The 19122-nt window shown below is 46.7% G+C and overlaps 1 protein-coding gene across 2 annotated transcripts in view; it reads right to left on the bottom strand.

Annotated features, from left to right (window-relative positions):
- The window catches only part of mbtd1 (mbt domain containing 1), a 146515-nt gene that overhangs the window by 6542 nt on the left and 120851 nt on the right, over positions 1 to 19122 (bottom strand). For both annotated transcript variants that reach the window (XM_079260857.1, XM_079260856.1), the window contains exon 15: positions 10786 to 10857. In XM_079260857.1, coding sequence (XP_079116983.1) covers positions 10786 to 10857 — 72 coding nt within the window. The remainder of the gene's footprint in view (positions 1 to 10785; positions 10858 to 19122) is intronic.

Below are 19122 nucleotides of genomic sequence, written 5' to 3'. Positions count from 1 at the left end.
TCAACAAGACTGGCTATGGATACCCACTGAGGAATGAGGCCACCATCAGCCACCTCCTGTACATGGATGACATCAAGCTGTACGCCAAGAGTGAGCGGGACATCGACTCACTGATCCACACCACCAGGCTCTACAGCAGGGACATCAGAATGTCATTCGGACTGGAGAAATGTGGGCGGATGATAACAAAGAGAGGGAAGGTAATCCATACGGAGGGCATTGCACTCCCAGAGGGCAGGATAACAGATGTGGAGGAAAGCTACAAGTACCTGGGCATACCACAGGCAAATGGCAACCATGAAGAAGTCACAAGGAAAGCTGCCACAGCTAAATATCTTCAACGAGTGATGCAAGTTCTGAGAAGTCAGCTCAATGGCAAGAACAAGATCCGGGCAATTAACAGCTACGCCCTGCCAGTGATCCGATACCCTGCTGGGATAATAAGATGGCCAAAGGAGGAAGCTCAGACCACAGATGTCAGAACACAGAAGCTGCTCACCATGCATGGAGGGTTCCACCCCAAGTCCAGTGTCCAGCGACTATACACTAAGAGCAAAGAAGGAGGCCGGGGACTAGTAAGCATCAAGGCCACTATCCAAGATTAAACATCCAAGCTCCATGAATACATCAGGAAGAGGGCACCAAGGGATGCACTAAGTGAATGTCTCAGACAATGGAGTCTGGAGGAACACGAGATGGAAGAACCATCATGGGAGGAAAAGCCCCTGCATGGGATGTACCACCGGCAGATCACTGATGTGGGCAATATAAACAAGTCCTATCAATGGCTGATAAGGGGGCTGGACTGAAGGACAGCACAGAGGCACTAATAATGGCAGCACAGGAGCAGGCCCTGAGCACCAGAGCCATCGAGGCCCAGATCTACCAGACCAGGCAGGATCCCAGATCTACCATACCAGGCAGGATCCCAACAGACTATGCAAAGGAGCCCCTGAAACAATCCAGCACCTAACAGCAGGGTGCAAGATACTGGCAGGCAAAGAATACATGGAGCACCATAACCAAGTAGCTGCATAGTGTACAGGAACATCTGTGCAGAATATGGACTGGAGACCCCTAAGTCCCAGTGGGAAACTCCCTCCAAGGTGGTGGAGAATGAGAGGGCTAAGATCCTCTGGGACTTCCAGATCCAGACAGATAAAATGGTGGTGGCCAACCAAGCGGACATAGTGATCATGGAGAAGCAGCAGAGGAAAGCCGTAGTGACCGATGTCTCCATCCCAAATGATGGAAATATCAGGAAACAGGAGAAACTGGAGGAGTACCAAGGCCTCAAGGAAGACCTGGAGAAGGCCTGGAGGGTGAAAGCAACAGTAGTACCCATAGGGAGCACCGGGGGCCGTGTCCCCCACACTGGAGAAGTGGCTCCAACAGATACCTGGTGAAACATCAGACATCTCCGTCCAGAAAAGATCAGTCCCAGGAACAGCTAAGATACTGCGTAGGACCCTCAAGCTCCCAGGACTCTGGTAGAGAACCCGAGCTGGAGAAATTTATATATACACTTCAGTAAGGCTGGAAGACCTCAGCAATGTCATAGTGGTCCATGAATGATCTGAACAGCAAGTAAACTACTTTCTCCAAGATTTTTTAAACAAAAGACAGCTTAGAGATGGGTCTGAAATTAGCCAGTATGGTGAAGTCCAGACCAGGTTTTTTGAACAGCTGCTGCACAACTGCATGTTTAAAAGATAAGGGGATGACACCAGTTGCTTGGCTGGTGTTAATAATAGCACAGACCACCTGACGTGTGGTGGGAAAGATCTTCTTGAAAAGATGGGGATAAACAACATCAAGAGGGGAACCAGATGGCTTAATCTGCTGGACAACCTCCTCTAAGGAAGACAGAGCCATTGGCTCAAACTTCCCAAAGACAGCTGAGTGGTACGACAGTTGTGGGATCAAAAGAGGGAGGAACTATAGCTGCTCTTATGTTTGTTACGTTGTTAATGAGAAAGTTCAGAAATGCATTGCACATCTCTGAGGAGGCATCTAACCTGTGGAGCATTTAGGACAGACTCAACTGTTTTAAATAACATTCTCGGGTTGTGTTGATTAGAAACAATGATTTTTGACAGATACTCTCTTTTTGCCTCTTTAACAGTGTCTTGATACAGTTGCCAGCAGTTCCTTAAGATATCATATGTCCCACTAAGACATCAGGATGTGCTGTCAGCCCAAGGAAACCTCATCTATGACACTTCACACTTTTAGGGTTAGGGTTAGATAACCTTGGAAAACTGGAGACGCTAACTGCATAAACATTAGATCTGCAGTTGCTGGGCAACGGGACTGGAGCACTTTGGGCAATTCTTGTACATGTAGGCCGTCTGATTTGATAAACAGTAAGCAGCTCTGGAGTGTGCAAAATATGCAGAACACTCTGTAGTCTGCGGAGGCTGCGAAGTGTGCAGACCCTGATTTAAGACACAGCGATCCAGGAAATCTCAGTTAGAAGCCATCAGCTGCAAAGTTCATAGGGACCTATGGACCTGACCCATAGAGACCTGATCCATAGGGACCTATGGACCTGACCCATAGGGACCTATGGACCTGACCCATAGAGACCTGATCCATAGGAACCTATGGACCTGACCCATAGAGACCTGATCCATAGGGACCTATGGACCTGACCCATAGGGACCTATGGACCTGACCCATAGAGACCTGATCCATAGGAACCTATGGACCTGACCCATAGAGACCTGATCCATAGGGACCTATGGACCTGACCCATAGGGACCTATGGACCTGACCCATAGAGACCTGATCCATAGGAACCTATGGACCTGACCCATAGAGACCTGATCCATAGGAACCTATGGACCTGACCCATAGAGACCTGATCCATAGGGACCTGATCCATAGGAACCTATGGACCTGACCCATAGAGACCTGATCCATAGGGACCTGATCCATAGGGACTTATGGACCTGACCCATAGGGATCTGATCGATAGAGACCTGATCCGTAGAGACCCGATTCATACGTACCTGGTCCTTAGAGACCTGATTCCTAGGGGCCTGATCCGTAGAGACCTGGTCCATAGAGACCTGATCCATAGGGACCTGGTCCGTAGAGACCTGGTCTGTAGAGACCTGATCTGTACAGACCTGGTCCGTCGAGACCTGGTCCGTAGAGACCTGATCTGTACAGACCTGGTCCGTCGAGACCTGGTCCGTAGAGACCTGGTCCGTAGAGACCTGGTCCGTAGGGACCTGATCCATAGAGACCTGATTCATAGGGACCTGGTCCATAGAGACCTGATCCATAGAGACCTGGTGCGTAGGGACCTGATCCATACAGACCTGGTCCGTAGGGACCTGATCCATAGAGACCTGATCCATAAGGACCTGATCTATAGGGACCTGATCCATAGGGACCTATGGACCTGGGGTGTAGAGCTGATTCACTGTTTTACAACCAAGATAAAATCCAAACTGCGTCTCTTAAACCATGACTACTTCAGTCTGCCAGTCCAGAGGCACAATCCCTGATGTCGACGCGATGCTGAAGAGGCGTGTCAGCCAGGACACACCTTCCAGGTAAGAAACTCCAGGGAGCTCCAGGGGCTCCACCCTCAAATGTCTGCCAACAAGCAGCTTTATAACTACCAAAGCAACCAAAAACCTGGAAATAGGAGAACCAAAACCTGGGTTTCCAGAGTTTGCTTCCTCGTCAGAAGACCTGTTCGTCGGATTAAGGAGGTCTTGATAGAACCATAAAGTCCTGAGCCAGAGAATCCTGAACCGTAAAGTCCTGAACCAGAGAAACCTGAACAATAAATTCCTGAACCAGAGAAACCTGAACCATGAAGTCCTGAAACAGAGAAACCTGAATCGTAAAGTCCTGAACCAGAGAAACCTGAACCGTAAAGTCCTGAACCAGAGAAACCTGAACCATGAAGTCCTGAACCAGAGAAACCTGAACCGTAAAGTCCTGAACCAGAGAAACCTGAACCGTAAAGTCCTGAACCAGAGAAACCTGAACTGTAAAGTCCTGAACCAGAGAAACCTGAACCAGACAAACCTGAACCGTAAAGCCCTCAACCAGAGAAACCTGAACCGTAAAGCCCTGAACCAGAGAAACCTGAACCGTAAAGCCCTGAACCAGACAAACCTGAACCGTAAAGTCCTGAACCAGAGAAACCTGAACTGTAAAGTCCTGAACCAGAGAAACCTGAACCAGACAAACCTGAACCGTAAAGCCCTCAACCAGACAAACCTGAACCGTAAAGCCCTCAACCAGAGGAACCTGAACCGTAAAGCCCTGAACCAGAGAAACCTGAACCGTAAAGCCCTGAACCAGAGAAACCTGAAACGTAAAGTCCTGAACCAGAGAAACTTGAACCGTAAAGTCCTGAACCAGAGAAACCTGAACCGTAAAGTCCAGAACCACAGAAACCTGAACCGTAAAGTCCTGAACCAGAGAAACCTGAACCGTAAAGTCCTGAACCAGAGAAACCTGAACCGTGAAGTCCTGAACCAGAGAAACCTGAACCGTAAAGTCCTGAACCAGAGAAACCTGAACCAGAGAAACCTGAACCGTAAAGTCCTGAACCACAGAAACTTGAACTGTAAAGTCCTGAACCACAGAAACCTGTACCGTAAAGTCCTGAACCAGAGAAACCTGAACCGTAAAGTCCTGAACCAGAGAAACCTGAACCATAAAGCCCTGAACCATGAAGTCCTGAACCAGAGAAACCTGAACCGTAAAGCCCTGAACCAGAGAAACCTGAACAATAAAGTCCTGAACCAGAGAATCCTGAACCATAAAGCCCTGAACCAGAGAATCCTGAACCGTAAAGTCCTGAACCAGAGAAACCTGAACCAGAGAAACCTGAACCGTAAAGTCCTGAACCAGAGAAACCTGAACAATGAAGTCCTGAACCAGAGAAACCTGAACCGTAAAGCCCTGAACCAGAGAAACCTGAACAATAAAGTCCTGAACCAGAGAATCCTGAACCAGAGAAACCTGAACCGTAAAGTCCTGAACCAGAGAAACCTGAACCGTAAAGTCCTGAACCAGAGAAACCTGAACCGTAAAGTCCTGAACCAGAGAAACCTGAACCATAAGGCCCTGAACCATGAAGTCCTGAACCAGAGAAACCTGAACCGTAAAGCCCTGAACCAGAGAAACCTGAACAATAAAGTCCTGAACCAGAGAATCCTGAACCAGAGAAACCTGAACCAGAGAAACCTGAACCGTAAAGTCCTGAACCAGAGAAACCTGAACCGTAAAGTCCTGAACCAGAGAAACCTGAACCATAAAGCCCTGAACCATGAAGTCCTGAACCAGAGAAACCTGAACCGTAAAGTCCTGAACCAGAGAAACCTGAACCGTAAAGTCCTGAACCAGAGAAACCTGAACCATAAAGCCCTGAACCATGAAGTCCTGAACCAGAGAAACCTGAACAATAAAGTCCTGAACCAGAGAATCCTGAACCATAAAGCCCTGAACCAGAGAAACCTGAACCAGAGAAACCTGAACCGTAAAGTCCTGAACCAGAGAAACCTGAACCGTAAAGCCCTCAACCAGAGAAACCTGAACCATAAAGCCCTGAACCAGAGAAACCTGAACCAGAGAAACCTGAACCGTAAAGTCCTGAACCAGAGAAACCTGAACCGTAAAGTCCTGAACCAGAGAAACCTGAACCGTAAAGTCCTGAACCAGAGAAACCTGAACCGTAAAGTCCTGAACCAGAGAAACCTGAACCATAAGGCCCTGAACCATGAAGTCCTGAACCAGAGAAACCTGAACCGTAAAGCCTTGAACCAGAGAAACCTGAACAATAAAGTCCTGAACCAGAGAATCCTGAACCATAAAGCCCTGAACCAGAGAAACCTGAACCAGAGAAACCTGAACCGTAAAGTCCAGAACCAGAGAAACCTGAACCGTAAAGTCCTGAACCAGAGAAACCTGAACCATAAAGCCCTGAACCATGAAGTCCTGAACCAGAGAAACCTGAACCGTAAAGTCCAGAACCAGAGAAACCTGAACCGTAAAGTCCTGAACCAGAGAAACCTGAACCATAAAGCCCTGAACCATGAAGTCCTGAACCAGAGAAACCTGAACAATAAAGTCCTGAACCAGAGAATCCTGAACCATAAAGCCCTGAACCAGAGAAACCTGAACCAGAGAAACCTGAACCGTAAAGTCCTGAACCAGAGAAACCTGAACCGTAAAGTCCTGAACCAGAGAAACCTGAACTAGAGAAACCTGAACCGTAAAGCCCTCAACCAGAGAAACCTGAATCGTAAAGCCCTGAACCAGAGAAACCTGAACCAGAGAAACCTGAACCGTAAAGTCCTGAACCAGAGAAACCTGAACCGTAAAGTCCTGAACCACAGAAACTTGAACCGTAAAGTCCTGAACCAGAGAAACCTGAACCAGAGAAACCTGAACCGTAAAGTCCTGAACCACAGAAACCTGAACCGTAAAGTCCTGAACCAGAGAAACCTGAACCAGAGAAACCTGAACCATGAAGTCCTGAACCAGAGAAACCTGAACCGTAAAGCCCTGAACCATAAAGCCCTGAACCAGAGAAACCTGAACCAGAAAAACCTGAACCGTAAAGTCCTGAACCAGAGAAACCTGAACCGTAAAGTCCTGAACCACAGAAACCTGAACCGTAAAGTCCTGAACCAGAGAAACCTGAACCGTAAAGTCCTGAACCAGAGAAACCTGAACCGTAAAGTCCTGAACCAGAGAAACCTGAACCATGAAGTCCTGAACCAGAGAAACCTGAACCGTAAAGCCCTGAACCAGAGAATCCTGAACCATAAAGCCCTGAACCAGAGAAACCTGAACCGTAAAGTCCTGAACCAGAGAAACCTGAACCGTAAAGCCCTCAACCAGAGAAACCTGAACCGTAAAGCCCTCAACCAGAGAAACCTGAACCGTAAAGTCCTGAACCAGAGAAACCTGAACCGTAAAGTCCTGAACCACAGAAACCTGAACCGTAAAGTCCTGAACCAGAGAAACCTGAACCGTAAAGTCCTGAACCAGAGAAACCTGAACCGTAAAGCCCTCAACCAGAGAAACCTGAACCGTAAAGCCCTCAACCAGAGAAACCTGAACCGTAAAGTCCTGAACCAGAGAAACCTGAACCAGAAAAACCTGAACCGTAAAGTCCTGAACCAGAGAAACCTGAACCGTAAAGTCCTGAACCAGAGAAACCTGAACCGTAAAGTCCTGAACCAGAGAAACCTGAACTGTAAAGTCCTGAACCAGAGAAACCTGAACCGTAAAGTCCTGAACCAGAGAAACCTACCGTAAAGCCCTGAAACAGAGAAACCTGAACCGTAAAGTCCTGAACCAGAGAAACCTGAACCGTAAAGTCCTGAACCACAGAAACCTGAACCGTAAAGTCCTGAACCACAGAAACCTGAACCGTAAAGTCCTGAACCAGAGAAACCTGAACCGTAAAGTCCTGAACCAGAGAAACCTGAACCGTAAAGTCCTGAACCAGAGAAACCTGAACCGTAAAGTCCTGAACCACAGAAACCTGAACCGTAAAGTCCTGAACCAGAGAAACCTGAACCGTAAAGTCCTGAACCACAGAAACCTGAACCGTAAAGTCCTGAACCAGAGAAACCTGAACCAGAGAAACCTGAACCGTAAAGTCCTGAACCAGAGAAACCTGAACCGTAAAGCCCTGAACCAGAGAAACCTGAACCGTAAAGTCCTGAACCAGAGAAACCTGAACCGTAAAGTCCTGAACCACAGAAACCTGAACCGTAAAGTCCTGAACCACAGAAACCTGAACCGTAAAGTCCTGAACCAGAGAAACCTGAACCAGAGAAACCTGAACCATGAAGTCCTGAACCAGAGAAACCTGAACCGTAAAGCCCTGAAACATAAAGCCCTGAACCAGAGAAACCTGAACCAGAAAAACCTGAACCGTAAAGTCCTGAACCAGAGAAACCTGAACCGTAAAGTCCTGAACCACAGAAACCTGAACCGTAAAGTCCTGAACCAGAGAAACCTGAACTGTAAAGTCCTTAACCAGAGAAACCTGAACCGTAAAGTCCTGAACCAGAGAAACCTGAACCATGAAGTCCTGAACCAGAGAAACCTGAACCGTAAAGCCCTGAACCAGAGAATCCTGAACCATAAAGCCCTGAACCAGAGAAACCTGAACCGTAAAGTCCTGAACCAGAGAAACCTGAACCGTAAAGCCCTCAACCAGAGAAACCTGAACCGTAAAGCCCTCAACCAGAGAAACCTGAACCGTAAAGTCCTGAACCAGAGAAACCTGAACCAGAAAAACCTGAACCGTAAAGTCCTGAACCAGAGAAACCTGAACCGTAAAGTCCTGAACCACAGAAACCTGAACCGTAAAGTCCTGAACCAGAGAAACCTGAACTGTAAAGTCCTGAACCAGAGAAACCTGAACCGTAAAGTCCTGAACCAGAGAAACCTGAACCGTAAAGCCCTGAACCAGAGAAACCTGAACCGTAAAGTCCTGAACCAGAGAAACCTGAACCGTAAAGTCCTGAACCAGAGAAACCTGAACCGTAAAGTCCTGAACCAGAGAAACCTGAACCGTAAAGTCCTGAACCAGAGAAACCTGAACCGTAAAGTCCTGAACCACAGAAACCTGAACCGTAAAGTCCTGAACCACAGAAACCTGAACCGTAAAGTCCTGAACCAGAGAAACCTGAACCGTAAAGTCCTGAACCACAGAAACCTGAACCGTAAAGTCCTGAACCAGAGAAACCTGAACCGTAAAGTCCTGAACCACAGAAACCTGAACCGTAAAGTCCTGAACCAGAGAAACCTGAACCGTAAAGTCCTGAACCACAGAAACCTGAACCGTAAAGTCCTGAACCACAGAAACCTGAACCGTAAAGTCCTGAACCAGAGAAACCTGAACCGTAAAGTCCTGAACCAGAGAATCCTGAACCATAAAGCCCTGAACCAGAGAAACCTGAACCAGAAAAACCTGAACCGTAAAGTCCTGAACCAGAGAAACCTGAACCGTAAAGTCCTGAACCACAGAAACCTGAACCGTTAAGTCCTGAACCAGAGAAACCTGAACCGTAAAGTCCTGAACCACAGAAACCTGAACCGTAAAGTCCTGAACCAGAGAAACCTGAACCGTAAAGTCCTGAACCAGAGAAACCTGAACCGTAAAGTCCTGAACCACAGAAACCTGAACCGTAAAGTCCTGAACCAGAGAAACCTGAACCGTAAAGTCCTGAACCAGAGAATCCTGAACCATAAAGCCCTGAACCAGAGAAACCTGAACCGTAAAGCCCTGAACCAGAGAAACCTGAACCGTAAAGTCCTGAACCAGAGAAACCTGAACCGTAAAGTCCTGAACCACAGAAACCTGAACCGTAAAGTCCTGAACCAGAGAAACCTGAACCGTAAAGTCCTGAACCAGAGAAACCTGAACCGTAAAGTCCTGAACCAGAGAAACCTGAACCATGAAGTCCTGAACCAGAGAAACCTGAACCGTAAAGTCCTGAACCAGAGAAACCTACCGTAAAGCCCTGAACCAGAGAAACCTGAACCGTAAAGTCCTGAACCAGAGAAACCTGAACCGTAAAGTCCTGAACCACAGAAACCTGAACCGTAAAGTCCTGAACCACAGAAACCTGAACCGTAAAGTCCTGAACCAGAGAAACCTGAACCGTAAAGTCCTGAACCAGAGAAACCTGAACCGTAAAGTCCTGAACCAGAGAAACCTGAACCGTAAAGTCCTGAACCAGAGAAACCTGAACCGTAAAGTCCTGAACCACAGAAACCTGAACCGTAAAGTCCTGAACCACAGAAACCTGAACCGTAAAGTCCTGAACCAGAGAAACCTGAACCGTAAAGTCCTGAACCAGAGAAACCTGAACCGTAAAGCCCTGAAACAGAGAAACCTGAACCGTAAAGTCCTGAACCAGAGAAACCTGAACCGTAAAGTCCTGAACCACAGAAACCTGAACCGTAAAGTCCTGAACCACAGAAACCTGAACCGTAAAGTCCTGAACCAGAGAAACCTGAACCGTAAAGTCCTGAACCAGAGAAACCTGAACCGTAAAGTCCTGAACCAGAGAAACCTGAACCGTAAAGTCCTGAACCACAGAAACCTGAACCGTAAAGTCCTGAACCAGAGAAACCTGAACCGTAAAGTCCTGAACCACAGAAACCTGAACCGTAAAGTCCTGAACCAGAGAAGCCTGAACCAGAGAAACCTGAACCGTAAAGTCCTGAACCAGAGAAACCTGAACCGTAAAGCCCTGAACCAGAGAAACCTGAACCGTAAAGTCCTGAACCAGAGAAACCTGAACCGTAAAGTCCTGAACCACAGAAACCTGAACCGTAAAGTCCTGAACCACAGAAACCTGAACCGTTAAGTCCTGAACCAGAGAAACCTGAACCGTAAAGTCCTGAACCACAGAAACCTGAACCGTAAAGTCCTGAACCAGAGAAACCTGAACCGTAAAGTCCTGAACCAGAGAAACCTGAACCGTAAAGTCCTGAACCACAGAAACCTGAACCGTAAAGTCCTGAACCAGAGAAACCTGAACCGTAAAGTCCTGAACCACAGAAACCTGAAACGTAAAGTCCTGAACCAGAGAAACCTGAACCAGAGAAACCTGAACCGTAAAGTCCTGAACCACAGAAACCTGAACCGTAAAGTCCTGAACCAGAGAAACCTGAACCGTAAAGTCCTGAACCAGAGAAAAATCCTCCCGCAGGTGATGAAAGGGGGAACAGAAGAAGGTAGACGAGGAGAGGAAGAGGATGACAGGACAAGTGACTCACTTTTCTTCTGGCCTTTGTACTGCTGGGCCTTCTTCTTCTGCTTGGGGACGGTCTGAGGCATGTCTCTGTAAGCTGAAAACCAGAAGATAGTAAACCGGGTCAAGAGGGAGGACCACCAACAGCTGGTGTCTGAAAACAGCAGTTCAGACGAAGATTGTTGCGGTCCTCTGGAAAGACCAGCGCTGAACATGTGTCCATTGCCCTTTTTACATGTGTCATGCAGGGCTTTTCAACAGAGCTGGCTTCACAGTTGGTTCGGAGCCAGAGCCAGACTTAGGACCGGTTCTTTGGCTTTAGACTACCTAAGCACTGGCTCCTGGATCTCAAAACTGGTTCTATCCTGGCACCAAGTCTTTGCTGAGCCAGAGTTGAGAACCGTTTCACGTTGTGTGCGTCAGAACAACCCAGTACACGAGTGATACCTGTAAAAATATTATCCTTAATATGTCACAATCTAATCAATTACAGTAATGCAGTAATGACACCAATAATAATAATAATAATAACAAAATCAACAATAATCACAGAACTACTCAGTTTATGTAATATGCCTTCATTCTATACTATTTCTGCACTGCTCAGTTATCATGTCTTTATATATCGATTAAATTTGTGGACATTTGGACACTGCCTGCGATCTTCTCCCAGCTTGTTCCAGTTTAACCCCACAAACAAATGTTTCCTGCTGCTTCTCACCAAGAAAAGTAAAATAGTTGGACCAACAACTTCCTACCAGCTAACAGAATTCATTACAAGAACAAGCAGAGGAGGAGACTTTAAGGTCATCCACAGAGGTCCAAGGCAAATCGGACAAAGCCTGTGTTGGAGCAGCTACAACAGGACATGGCTGCAGCTTAAACGGGGCTTCAACAAATTAGTTTCACAAATTTTACAGAAGATTGCTGGGGAGGGTGGCAGTGGCTCTGGTGTTAGTGTTGTTGTGTGGCCTGGTGGTCGGCGGTTTGAGTCCTGCTCCCTGCGCTGTTCGAGCCCGAGGAGGCCTGTTCTCTTCCGGCCGGTCCCAAGCCCAGATAAATGCAGAGGGTTGCGCCAGGAAGGGCATCTGGTGTAAAACGTGCCACTTCACCTGAGCGATGCTTCGCTGTGACAACCCCGTCAATAAGGGAGCTGGGACACAGCAGCAACATACGACTCAAAGGAGACCCACATTTCCAGATCCTGAATTCTGTTCTTGGTGATCGCCTGGAAATGACGCAGCACTGACCAGGCTCTTTTGGTCGAAACCAAAACCGGTTCTTTGTTAGCACTGGAGCTGAACCACCAAAACACCGGCTTTGGGACCATTACTGGTTCTTCTTTGGTTAAAAAGCCCTAATGATGTTGAAAATGACAGATCAGTCTTCTGTGCAGATCTGTACGGCTGTGTGACATTACGGTTATAGACAAACACAGCTGTCTACAAGGTAAAAACCTGAAAAACCAGTCTGGTCCTGCTTTTCCCAGATAAACTGCACTGCGGAGAGCAAACAGTGCAGTACAAGCTGAATGTCTGAGTAACAGACATGGACTGGATCTGTGTGACATTGTATTTGTATCGGATCTGCATGCATCAACCCATGCAGATCCGAGCAGCACATCAACATCTCCCACCCTTGTCCATGAGAAGGGGACTCTGATCGGAATCTTCTGATTGATCTGTTTATATAAAGCCTTTTTATTCCAGTCTGGTTTTTAATCTCAACCCAATACTGGAAAATGTATGTTCATCCATCCACCATCCATACACCCATCATCAGGGTTTCTGCAACATGAGACGTGCTGTCATGGCAGAATAAGAGCCACCATGCCATGAGTTTGATTATTTTTCCAGATATTATAAATGATATTGTCTGAATAGAAGCACATGAACTTAAACTCTATATTTGTGGGCCGTAATAAGAGTGCGATATTGTACTTGGGAAATGTGATTTTTTTTATTATATATATATATATATATATATATATATATATATATATATATATATATATATATATATATATATATATTAAATATTAAATATATGGGATGTAGAGGTATGGGTGGGATGTAGGGACATGGGTGGGATGCAGGGGCATGGGTGGGATGTAGGGACATGGGTGGGATGCAGGGGCATGGGTGGGATGTAGAGGTATGGGTGGGATGTAGAGGTATGGGTGGGATGCAGGGGCATGGGTGGGATGTAGGGACATGGGTGGGATGCAGGGGCATGGGTGGGATGTAGAGGTATGGGTGGGATGTAGAGGTATGGGTGGGATGTAGAGGTATGGGTGGGATGTAGGGACATGGGTGGGATGTAGAGGTATGGGTGGGATGTAGAGGTATGGGTGGGATGTAGAGGTATGGGTGGGATGCAGGGGCATGGGTGGGATGTAGGGACATGGGTGGGATGTAGAGGTATGGGTGGGATGTAGGGACATGGGTGGGATGTAGAGGTATGGGTGGGATGTAGAGGTATGGGTGGGATGTAGGGACATGGGTGGGATGTAGGGACATGGGTGGGATGTAGAGGTATGGGTGGGATGCAGGGGCATGGGTGGGATGTAGGGACATGGGTGGGATGTAGAGGTATGGGTGGGATGTAGAGGTATGGGTGGGATGCAGGGGCATGGGTGGGATGTAGGGACATGGGTGGGATGTAGAGGTATGGGTGGGATGTAGAGGTATGGGTGGGATGTAGAGGTATGGGTGGGATGTAGGGACATGGGTGGGATGTAGAGGTATGGGTGGGATGTAGAGGTATGGGTGGGATGTAGGGACATGGGTGGGATGTAGGGACATGGGTGGGATGTAGAGGTATGGGTGGGATGTAGAGGTATGGGTGGGATGTAGAGGTATGGGTGGGATGTAGAGGTATGGGTGGGATGCAGGGGCATGGGTGGGATGTAGGGACATGGGTGGGATGTAGAGGTATGGGTGGGATGTAGAGGTATGGGTGGGATGTAGGGGTATGGGTGGGATGTAGGGACATGCGTGGGATGTAGAGGTATGGGTGGGATGTAGAGGTATGGGTGGGATGTAGGGACATGGGTGGGATGTAGAGGTATGGGTGGGATGTAGAGGTATGGGTGGGATGTAGAGGTATAGGTGGGATGTAGAGGTATGGGTGGGATGTAGGGGTATGGGTGGGATGTAGAGGTATGGGTGGGATGTAGGGACATGGGTGGGATGTAGAGGTATGGGTGGGATGTAGGGACATGCGTGGGATGTAGAGGTATGGGTGGGATGTAGAGGTATGGGTGGGATGTAGAGGTATGGGTGGGATGTAGGGACATGGGTGGGATGTAGAGGTATGGGTGGGATGTAGAGGTATGGGTGGGATGCAGGGGCATGGGTGGGATGTAGGGACATGGGTGGGATGTAGAGGTATGGGTGGGATGTAGGGACATGGGTGGGATGTAGAGGTATGGGTGGGATGTAGAGGTATGGGTGGGATGTAGAGGTATGGGTGGGATGTAGAGGTATGGGTGGGATGTAGGGACATGGGTGGGATGTAGAGGTATGGGTGGGATGTAGAGGTATGGGTGGGATGTAGAGGTATGGGTGGGATGCAGGGGCATGGGTGGGATGTAGGGACATGGGTGGGATGTAGAGGTATGGGTGGGATGTAGGGACATGGGTGGGATGTAGGGACATGGGTGGGATGTAGAGGTATGGGTGGGATGCAGGGGCATGGGTGGGATGTAGGGACATGGGTGGGATGTAGAGGTATGGGTGGGATGTAGAGGTATGGGTGGGATGTAGAGGTATGGGTGGGATGTAGAGGTATGGGTGGGATGTAGGGACATGGGTGGGATGTAGAGGTATGGGTGGGATGTAGGGACATGGGTGGGATGTAGGGACATGGGTGGGATGTAGAGGTATGGGTGGGATGTAGAGGTATGGGTGGGATGTAGAGGTATGGGTGGGATGCAGGGGCATGGGTGGGATGTAGGGACATGGGTGGGATGTAGAGGTATGGGTGGGATGTAGAGGTATGGGTGGGATGTAGGGGTATGGGTGGGATGTAGGGACATGGGTGGGATGTAGAGGTATGGGTGGGATGTAGGGACATGGGTGGGATGTAGAGGTATGGGTGGGATGTAGAGGTATGGGTGGGATGTAGAGGTATGGGTGGGATGTAGAGGTATAGGTGGGATGTAGAGGTATGGGTGGGATGTAGGGACATGGGTGGGATGTAGAGGTATGGGTGGGATGTAGGGACATGCGTGGGATGTAGAGGTATGGGTGGGATGTAGGGACATGGGTGGGATGTAGAGGTATGGGTGGGATGTAGAGGTATGGGTGGGATGTAGAGGTATGGGTGGGATGTAGGGACATGGGTGGGATGTAGAGGTATGGGTGGGATGTAGAGGTATGGGTGGGATGTAGGGACATGGGTGGGATGTAGAGGTATGGGTGGGATGTAGAGGTATGGGTGGGATGTAGGGACATGGGTGGGATGTAGAGGTATGGGTGGGATGTAGAGGTATGGGTGGGATGTAGGGACATGGGTGGGATGTAGAGGTATGGGTGGGATGTAGGGACATGCGTGGGATGTAGAGGTATGGGTGGGATGTAGGGACATGGGTGGGATGTAGAGGTATGGGTGGGATGTAGAGGTATGGGTGGGATGTAGGGACATGGGTGGGATGTAGAGGTATGGGTGGGATGTAGGGACATGCGTGGGATGTAGAGGTATGGGTGGGATGTAGAGGTATGGGTGGGATGTAGAGGTATGGGTGGGATGTAGGGACATGGGTGGGATGTAGAGGTATGGGTGGGATGTAGAGGTATGGGTGGGATGTAGGGACATGGGTGGGATGTAGAGGTATGGGTGGGATGTAGAGGTATGGGTGGGATGTAGGGACATGGGTGGGATGTAGGGACATAGGTGGGATGTAGGGACATGGGTGGGATGTAGGGACATGGGTGGGATGTAGGGACATAGGTGGGATGTAGGGACATGGGTGGGATGTAGGGACATGGGTGGGATGTAGAGGTATGGGTGGGATGTAGGGACATGGGTGGGATGTAGGGACATGGGTGGGATGTAGGGACATAGGTGGGATGTAGAGGTATGGGTGGGATGTAGAGGTATGGGTGGGATGTAGGGACATGGGTGGGATGTAGGGACATGGGTGGGATGTAGGGACATGGGTGGGATGTAGGGACATAGGTGGGATGTAGAGGTATGGGTGGGATGTAGGGACATGGGTGGGATGTAGGGACATGGGTGGGATGTAGGGACATGGGTGGGATGTAGGGACATAGGTGGGATGTAGGGACATGGGTGGGATGTAGGGACATGGGTGGGATGTAGGGACATAGGTGGGATGTAGAGGTATGGGTGGGATGTAGAGGTATGGGTGGGGTGTAGGTATCTAGAGGATGATTTTGGAGGGTGGGTTTGTGTGGGTTAAGATGTGGATGTCTGTAGGTATGTGTGTGTTGGTGTGTGTGTATACAATGACAATGGGTGAATGTACCGGTGTGTGAGTGAGGAGGGACTGCAGCACATCCTGGGGTGGTGTCGTCTCCTGTGGGTGTGGGGCGGTAGGCCTTTGGTCTGGGGTCTCCTGGCTGGGGTTACGGGGGGGGGGCATGTTAGGGGAGACACAATGCGATGGATGTGTGTGTGATATAGTGTGTATAAGGAGTATGAGGCCGGATGGAAGGGGGGGTTAGGGGATGTGTATGTGTGTAGAGTGGAGTATGTGATGGGGTGTGTGTGTGGGTGTATAGAGGTGGAGGGATGGGGTCGGAGTGTGGGCATGTATAGGGGGTACTGGGGTGGTTTGTGTGTAAAGCAGAAGAGTGTGTGAATGGGGACTGAGGAGGGGGTGTGTGATGAGTGTGAGGGTGTGTCGAGGGGAGTGTGTGTGACACAGTCACTGAGTTGTCTGCAGGTTTATTTACTAACAACGGCTGGTTTTCTTCCTGTATGTCTGATCTAGCTTGTGAGTTCTGGGTTTTCCTGATAGTTGATGGCTTCGTCCTCCCGCAGGGGGAACATGACTCCAGTGTGTATAGGTGTATGGATGTGTGTGTATATATAAGTGGGTGTGTATGTGTGCTTATGTACACACATATGTATGTAGGTTGTTCCCTTTTTCAATCTTTTTTTTGTTTTTCTCTCAAGAAGTTGTTTTCTGTTTTCTCTTCTTTTCGATTCTCTTTCTGTCCCTCTTCTGTCCTCTCTGGTCCGGTCCAGCAGTACAAACTTTGTCATACAAACAATTATGCAAAATAAATAGAAAAATAAAATAAGAATCCAAAATATCAAGGGGAGCATTATATCTATGATGCTTCCCTTGGGAAAGTAAATCTGCCCAGCAGAACACAGCATCCAGAACATCATTGTTGCTTCAATGCTGGACAAGACACAAAAAAAAAGTACTGATGATCACTGATGTTAAATTCTGGATTAATTGTTGGAAATCAATTATTCTTTAGTTTTGCATAAAACTATGAAGATGAGTGATTGTTTTTCCATGATATAAAATGTAATGGTTTTCTGTTTGTTGTAAAGTCTGGATTATTCCAGCTTGATAAATGAGTCAAACAGTGGCGCCTTTAATTGGGAGCATTTCCCACCATGCTGTTGGAGCAGAAGCTGTGGAGATATTTTTCAAACAGGTATTGTGCTTAGTTGCTTGACTGATGAATTGGAGATCTGTGAGTTTTATATCTATACGTAGTGCCTGTTCTGCTTCTAGCCAGTGGAAATCCAGATGTGAGGGACAGAGCCAATATTTCAACTATTTTAACTGACTTGACAAATTATATAATTTGAAATTGGGTGTATCTATTTCTCTTTGAGATTTAGGTTTTTGCAGTCGATAGTTTTATGCAGGGCATCTTATTTTTCCCATAAAACTGAGATATTGCTGAATAAAGTGAGCTAGACCAGGATGTCTTAAGAACCGAAGTGATCATGCTAAATAAATAAGAGAACTTTGGAGAGAATTGACATTTTTATCATTGAAATAGGTAAATTTGTCCAGCGATTGAGGTGGTTTTGTATTGATGTAAGGAAAGGTGTGGATGTACGAATGCCTAGGTGATCAGTGTGAGGCCTGCGGCATCCCTTTGGTCCATGCAGTGAGGAAGGACGGTAGATTCAGTGAAGTTATATACACATATATATATATATATATACATATACATATACACATATATATAAATACATATACATATATATACATATACATATATATACATACATATATACATATATATATATATACATACATATATACATATATATATATATACATACATATATACACACATATATATATACATACATATATACATATATATATATATACATACATATATACACACATATATAGACATATATATAGACATATATATAGACATATATATAGACACATATATATATAGACACATATATATATACATATATATACATATATACATATACATATATACATACACATATATAAACATATATATACATACACATATATATATATACACATATATATACATACACATATACACATATATATACATACACATATACACATATATATACATACACATATACACATATATATACATACACATATACACATATATATACATACACATATACACATATATATACATACACATATACACATATATATACATACACATATACACATATATATACATACACATATACACATATATATACATACACATATACACATATATATACATACACATATACACATATATATACATACACATATACACATATATATACATACACATATACACATATATATATATATATATATATATATATACATATATATATATATATATATATATATACATATATATATATATATATATATATACATATATATATATATATGTATATATATATACATATATATATACATATATATATATATATATATATATATATATATATATATATATATATATATATATATATACATATATATATATATATATATATATATATATATATATATATATATATATACCTCTCCCTGAGCCGTCACCTTATCGTAGTGGAGGGGTTTGTGCGTCCCGAAGATCCTAGCAGCTATGTTGTCGGGGGCTTTATGCCCCTGGTAGGGTCACCCATGGCAAACAGGTGTCTAGGGGAGGGACCAGACCAAGCACGGCTCATAGACCCCTATGACGATGACAAACCTGGGCATAAATGTTCCCTTGCCCGGACGCGGGTTACCGGGACCCCCCTCTGGAGCCAGGCCTGGAGGCGGGGTACGAGAGCAAGTGTCTGGTGGCCGGGCCTTCGCCCATGGGGCCCGGTCGGGCTCAGCCCGAAAGGGTTACATGGGCCCCACCTC

The sequence above is a fragment of the Telmatherina bonti genome (assembly GCF_933228915.1).
Source record: "Telmatherina bonti genome assembly, chromosome: 21".
NCBI lineage: Eukaryota > Metazoa > Chordata > Actinopteri > Atheriniformes > Telmatherinidae > Telmatherina > Telmatherina bonti.
The sequence above is the reverse complement of the archived record's forward strand: the minus strand, read 5'-3'. Positions and strand labels throughout refer to the sequence as shown.